Source organism: Pelmatolapia mariae, linkage group LG14 (genome assembly GCF_036321145.2).
Source record: "Pelmatolapia mariae isolate MD_Pm_ZW linkage group LG14, Pm_UMD_F_2, whole genome shotgun sequence".
NCBI classification, from domain to species: domain Eukaryota; kingdom Metazoa; phylum Chordata; class Actinopteri; order Cichliformes; family Cichlidae; genus Pelmatolapia; species Pelmatolapia mariae.
The window spans coordinates 38921700-38928937 of record NC_086239.1 but is presented as its reverse complement, the minus strand read 5'-3'; the positions used below and the strand labels follow the sequence as shown (position 1 = coordinate 38928937).

The 7238-nt window shown below is 44.4% G+C and overlaps 1 protein-coding gene across 1 annotated transcript; it reads left to right on the top strand.

The window, feature by feature from the left end:
* The first annotated feature begins 3677 nt into the window (after positions 1-3677).
* Positions 3678-7238, top strand: gmnc (geminin coiled-coil domain containing). The gene is made up of 4 exons (XM_063492625.1): positions 3678-3765; positions 5074-5159; positions 5437-5553; positions 6291-7238. The coding sequence occupies exons 1-4, from the start codon at positions 3678-3680 to the stop codon at positions 7236-7238; spliced, it is 1239 nt and encodes a 412-aa protein (XP_063348695.1).

Genomic DNA, 7238 nt, shown 5'->3' with positions numbered 1-7238 from the left:
CCTGCACCTCCTCTTTTTTTCCTCCTCCCTTTCTTCTTCGTCCCTCTTCCTCCGTTAATGTGTCACCTCGCTGGAATGCCGGTCTGTGAATTAGACTCCTAATTGTTGCTGCAGTTTAACAGACCTGCTGTCAGACTGCAGATTAACTCTCTGCGTGTGTGTGTGTGTGTGTGTGTGTGTGTGTGCGTGTGTGTGTGTGTGTGTGTGTGTGTGTGTGTGTGTGTGTCAGTGATAAATCTCAGCACTAGCAGCTGCAGACAGGTTACACTTGCTCCATCTCTGCATTCAAACCTGTGAACATACATCCTGGTCATGCCTAAATGCACTGAGCTGCTGCCGTGTGATTGGCTAATGAAAGGTTTGTGTTAAGGAGACCAGGTGAACAGGTGTACCTAATACCTAAAACCTGATCCATCCATCCATTTTCATTCCAGCTCCATCAACCACTCACATTATTGTGCTATCTACTGTACAATATAAAGCGCCTTGAGGCGACTTTTGTTGTGATTTGGCGCTATATAAATAAAATTGAATTGAATTGAATTGAATCTGAAAACATCTCTTCCCTCCCATCGCTCGCATCCACGGCAGGAGCAGAAGTCCATTTTACAGTCCTCGTTATCCAGGACTGCTCAAGGACCGGGCCTTGTGAGTGTCAAACATGAGGCCCAGGGCCAGAACTGGCCCAGCAGAGACTCCAATGTGACCATCTGGACGGCATTTTTAAAATATGAAAGAGTGCAAACATTTTGGACTTCCAACTTTTAATTTTCATAATTTTGACAGTTTGTCCTGCTGAGAACAGCCCCCGTACTCCCATTCACACTCCACCAAAGTAATGAGTAATAAACAATTAACGGACAGAAAGATTCTCACCTTTTCTCTCTGGTCCCACTGCAGACACTTTTACTACAGAAAAATACATTTTCTGTAATTTTACACATTTACAGCGCAAATCTGGCTGAGATTGTTTTCCTTTACTACAGCTGTGTTTCTTTAACATGTAGAAAATCTGACCCAGAGCCTTATGTTTGACACCCCGACAGTATCACATAGCATGGTGTTTGCAGTCTGCCCACTGATCCTGTCACGTGTGGCTCTTTTCTCACTATTCCACAAAGTGCACTGAGTCCGCTTTCGCCTGAATGAATGAACTCAGAACTGGAGTTTTTCCGCGCCGTGCCTGCAGGGGGGACCCTCAGCTCCGTCCCGACAGCTGACTGCACAGACGGATCTGCACACGCACACCTGTCTGTGTGAGAGCTGCAGTCGGCTGCAGTCTGGCCGGACCCTCAGCCGGGCATCGCGACATTTCAGCCCGTCACCGCTTCTTTCGGGACCCGAGCGAGAGTCCGCTGAGCTTTACGCGCAACACGCACTCCGAAAACCCGGGAAGACTTCTGCGCCCCGCGGCTCTCCTGCGCTCTGAGTCTCTGCAGGTAGAAAACACGATGAACACGCAGCTGCTTTAAAGTGTGGACTTTTTTAACGCAGGCAGGTGCAGTGAGAGGCGCAGACCGCAGCGGAGTTTTAAAATAGATTTTAAAAGGTTTTATTAAACAGGTTTATTTAAAAGGTTTGGGGGGAGCTTTGGACACAGCTTCATATCTGTGTGGTCAAAAGCGGGAAAAATGATTGTGCTTACTGAGAAAGGTGCAGTTATTTTAATCCAGTGTTCAGTTTTTAACTATCCATTCTTATGCCAGTACTTTACACATTTAACGATTATAACAGTTACAGTCAGGGGCGTTTCCAGGGCTTTTAAAAATGAGGGAACCCACAGGAAGTGGGAATATTTAATCAGAAATGTAAAAAAAAGACTTATGGGTTGATTTTCATGCACTCAATCAGATGGATTACAAAGACTTTGAATACAGTAGTGTTGTGTTAAATAAGAGTTTTACAAAGTAGTGAGACAAGTATTTTGACTAAAGTAACCCCCCCACCCCCCATGGTTAGAGTCCATTTTCCCCTGAATTGTCTGAATTAAGAGATTCAAAGGGACACGGGGGAGTCTCCGGGCGTTTTTAAATGGGGTGGCACAAAAACCAAAACAGCACAGTGGTGGGATTTGGACTGTTAAGCAACGGTTCTGCATGCAGAACATTAAATCTTATCAAATCTATAAGAAGCAGATCTCTGATGTTTTTTGAAGAGTTTCTTGTCAATGTGTAAAATATCTGAGCTCTATGATGCATGGCACACACTCAGTTAATATTTTACAAGGTTTTTGTTATATTTATGTTTTTTTAAAATTATTATTATTAATCAGATCTGAATATGTTCAGAATGACGGTCATTCTGAACATATTCAGTAAAAGGACTAGATGCATTATCAGGGATTGTAACATCTAGTCTTTTTACTGAATATGTTCAGATTGAACATCATGGCAGTCAGTTTACATGCAGTTAAAAAAGTAACAGAACATTAATGTATAAATGAAGTTAACCTTATATACATTAATTTTAGTAAAACATTACTGTAATATTTCAGAACTTAACTTTTTTAATTGCTTTCTATGCACAAGTAGCACACATGCTTGACAGGATGACAGGATTTGCATTTTTTGGGGGGGATTATGGGTGAAGGGGTAATAATTAAAGTGGACACTCTGGTTTGCAGAAGTGCTTTCAAAGGAAATAAGCCATGAAGAAGGTTGTGACCGCTGCAAGAATATTAAAAACATGCACAGCATTGGGTGAAATATCTTCTAGTCCCTGCTGAGCTGCCCCCAAAATTTAACGCTAAATATCAGATGATTTAGTTCCAGGTTCAACTCCAGAATTACAATTTATAAAGCTCCAATACTTGGATTTTATTTTAAAATGTTGTATTAAATTCATTTTAAGTGCAGAATGAGCTAAAAAACAAAACAAAAAAACAACAACTAATTGGAGTGTGTGCACTTTTCCCATTGTGTATTGCTGCAGGCAGTAGTTTTACTGCTCCTGTTTTGTGATCTGTGACCTCTAGGGGTGCACTCTCATAGAAATGTTTACAGGAGTGGCCTCCTAACATCCTCTGGAGCATTTCTGTTGTAGATCCTCTTCTACAGTAGTTTTATGACAGTTTTGGCAGCAATGTCGGTCCAAATAGACCAAAACAACAATGAAAAATGGAATAAAAATGGCTGTTTGTTTTGGTATTTGTTGGCTCTATTTTTCATGGTGAGGAGAAAAGATTTCTTCTGTTCTGTAAGAGTAGCCACACTTCTTTAGGTACATTTTTTATTCTCGAAAACAGCCTTGATAGAGGTCCATCAGAGTTGGCTTGGTCTTGTTCATGCAGCTGAAAAACAGACCAGGGTTTCTGCAGTCCCTCTTGTTGCCTGCAGGGGGCAGACAGCATCACTGAATAAATGTTGTACAGATATCTCAGTGTTCAGGTGTCCATATACTTTTGCGTTCTGAAGTGTTGATCGTCACCATATCAACACTAGTCTGAACCTCAAACAACTCTTTGAAACCGTGAGCCAAAGTGTGGAGCAGCTAACGTGTCCCCACAAGGATTAAACAGCCCCCACAAAGATAGATACACAAGTATAAAAACACACTCCCTCCCTCCCTTCATTTGTTTCTCTGTAGGGATTCCCCGTCCTTCTCCATTTCTTCATCATCACCATCACCATCTCATGCTCCAGGCCCTGGCTCTCAGCCCAGACACTGTTGACTGTTCCATGGAAACCCTGGCCTCCGTTTGGGTCCATGACCCCGTTGACCTCAGCGACCTCGGAGAGCAGCGTGACGAGTCATCGCCCGAATGGGGTGAGTCCAACTAACAGCATCAGATAGTAACAGTAAGTGAGAGGCCGAGGATGCAGAAGGCAGCTGTACTCTGCTGACTGCGATGTATTCTTCATGGAAGGAATTATTCTACATTTCTATAAATGCCACATTCAGCAGAGTGGGAATCAGCGAGCTGGAGGATCATTCATCAAACACAAGAGGCTCCCGGCAGGTTCAACATGAGCGATCTGTCTCAGCTCTCTTTGCTGCAGATGGAAACATCCAGAACAGTTTATATTAAGATTCATCTTTTAATTTTCTCAGGCTCTTCTTTCTCCAAGAGTCCAATTTGTCAAGAATGCCCTGCCCTGGTTTCTCCACACTGCAGCTCCTCTAACGACCACTAGATGCTGCTGATGTGAAATCAGAGCCTCAAGACCAAAAACCAAAGACTTTATAACCATCCACGCATTGTCGTGAAGACTTTTAATAACAATTAAAGGAAGTTTCGATGTGGTAGAAGTGAAACCAGTACTGATGAAATGGAAGAAACCTGCATTCTTACTAATGGCCAGCAGGGGGCAGCTCCTCTGGTTTATATAGAAGTCTATGAGAATAAAAGCCTTCTGCTCATTTATGGTCGCGGCAGTTGGTTTCAAGTCCTTGTAAATCCAACATGTTTTAAATTAGGGTCACATTAGAGTCAGCTCAAAGCAAGCCATGGTTTACCATGCGAATGAAAGGTCAGCCCCGCCCCTCACCTGTCACATCTGTTTTCAAAAAGCTAAGATAGCGGCGGCTAACACATGAATACTTCATACTTCTGTCTCAGAATTACACCGTAATTAACCGGAACCTTCTATGTAGCCTGCAGAGTGCACCTCCAGAGAAATGTAACTAGACATCAGGTCGGTGCATACCACAAAGACTTGAATGGCGTGCAAGGTTGTGGTGTAGGAGAAAAATGAGTTTCTGGTTACGTCAGTTAGGACCTAGATTTCCTGCAGAAGTCTAAATCGAGCTATCAGTCCTCAGTTTGAGGGTTTAAAATTGGACCTCAGCAACTGGTGGTCTCACAGATGGAAGCCTCTGGGCCTGAAACATTAAGACAAATCTATTTATTTATTTATTTGGTTATGTGGACACAAGTTTCAAAAGAACCAAATCTCTAATGCCCAGCTGGAGGTTGCTCCAATCTAGAGCATACACTCCTGTGTTAAAATGTAATAAAAAGCCTACTCTGACTTTGAGAGCATGGTTTTGAATCCAGAGCTTCAGCCGGGCAAATAATCTGACTAAATCCTCCACTGCCACCAGTTTAAAGTCTGCTGTGTGTCTTCCTCTCAGAGTCTCATTGTGTCTTTGACTCCACGCCTCCGGCTGCTCTGATGTGGACGGAAGGTCTCTCTCCTCACCTCCAGAGAAACAAACAGGTACCAACACGCTCTCACATTTCATTTATTATTGTTTTAGTACACACGAACTACAGTTAGCACAGCAGCTGAGGTTAAACATGGAGTGCAAAAGACACAACCTGACAAGGACAATGCAGAGGGTTGGTGTGACGGAGGCAGATGATCCGCTGTGTATTCAGTAAACCGTAACACATTTCAAAAGAACCGGTCGATGTGTGCGACTGAACCTCCACACTGCAGTTCATACCCGTATCCTTATAATCTGCATTGCTGTGATGTGATTGTATCCTTCCAGCTCCAGGACACTCTGCTGCAGAGGGAGGAGGAGCTGGCCAGGCTGCAGGAGGAGAACAACAAGCTCAGAGCATTCCTCAATTCCTCCTTTGTGAGAAACCTGGAACAAAAGGCAAAGGTCCGTGCAGCATCAGAAGCACTGACAGCACATCTCACATATTCAAAAAAAGAGATCTGAAATAAACCAGCAGTCTAAACAAAGACACTCAGATCTTCGTCTACTGTTCAAACGCAAGCTGAGAGTCATAAAGACACATTTCATGTGTCCTGGGTGTGCCTGGGGGATTCTCCTTGTTAGTCATAGCCCCCCAAAAAAGAGAAAAAATAACTTGCCTAGGAGAAACTAGTTAGACGCCCAAACCACCTTAGCTGCCTCCTTTCGATGTGGACGCTCTAGTCTTCCAAATGGCCGACCTCCTCACCTTATCTCTAAGGCTGAACTGCTTGTAACGCCCATCTTGTGGTCGTAGGTGAGGGTAGGAACTATTCAGTAAACTACCAGGTATGCCCTCAGCCTCAGCTCTCACGTTAACACAAAAACTGGTATGGGTGCAGACTTCATACCAACCCCATCAGCCTTCAGATCCATCGTCACTCTGTAGCTCTAACATGAATATGTTTTTGTACATAAGTAGAAAAATTATGTACAACAAATTATGCCAACTGAAACATTCAGACACTGTTAATGAAACCATGGATCACTAATCCTGGAGACATCTCAAGTCTTTCAAAGTTCACTTTTATATCAGTCCAAAATGTCTTTTGCTCTATCAAAGCATTAAATGTTTGCCACCGATAAAGAAGATAATAACACGCTGCTGTTATTGGGTCTCATTCTGTCCTTGTTTCTTATAGAAATTAACTGCTGATGGGAGGAGGAAGCTGAAGAGAAGCCTGGCTTGCTTTGACAGTTTCTGTGGTGATCAGCGTGCGCCCCCCCAACAAATCAGCAAAAGAGTCTGCAGGAACCTCACTGCCGAGTTCTGCTCTGAGTCTTTAGAGACATCTGCTTGCTCAGAACCAAACCTGGACCTCTGGGTCCTTCGAACTCTGGGACTGAAGGATCGGGACACCATCGATACATCCGAGGAATCCTCCTCTGAATGCAGCCTCAGGAGTTTGGTTTATGATACTGCCGTCAATCCATCCTCATTCCCAGAATGCAATCCCAACTCTTCTTTCGGCCCGCCGGTCATCACATCCACAGACGCTTCAGTCCACAGTTACTGTCAAAGAGCAACACATGAAACCAGCTGTAGGTACAGTGCTGCTGAATGCCAAGAAGCAAACTGTGAAAATCCTCCTGAGTCAGCTTCAAACTGCCCAGACGACTTCACTGCCACTCGAGTGAGCACACATTACGAGTTTCCTGAAGCCATGACCAGGACCTATAGCGCCCCGTCTGCTGAGACCTGTTCTCTCACTGCCTTCAGTCAAGTCCAGACTCTGGAGGGAAATCCTGCTGACCATCACTCTTACTGGTCTTCACTACAAGAAACCCAGACACCATCACAAGACACGATCCAGTTCAACCCACCAGCAGAAAGAGTCTTTCCCCCCCCTGTGTTGCCTTCAGGTGCAGACCAACCCAGGAATTCTGCTAGTGGCTTCATTCCAACGAGCCCATGTCATCCTCCGGCAGCACCACATACGCCTCGCAACCGGACAGATTTGGCATTCAGCATGTCCCTCAGTCCGTCCAGCAGCGTCAAGACCCACAGCTTCCCCCAGGGACAGGCCTTTGTCAGAAAGGACGTGGAGGGCCGGTGGAACTTTACCTGGGTTCCCAGACAAGAACCGTAG

Bases quoted from the DNA above. Each gene is read 5' to 3' on its own strand.
- gmnc (XM_063492625.1), top strand. From the start codon at position 3,678: ATGGAAACCCTGGCCTCCGTTTGGGTCCATGACCCCGTTGACCTCAGC. The intron at 3,766-5,073 runs GTGAGTCCAACT...TCTTCCTCTCAG, and splicing joins CGAGTCATCGCCCGAATGGG to AGTCTCATTGTGTCTTTGAC. The intron at 5,554-6,290 runs GTCCGTGCAGCA...TGTTTCTTATAG, and splicing joins ACCTGGAACAAAAGGCAAAG to AAATTAACTGCTGATGGGAG.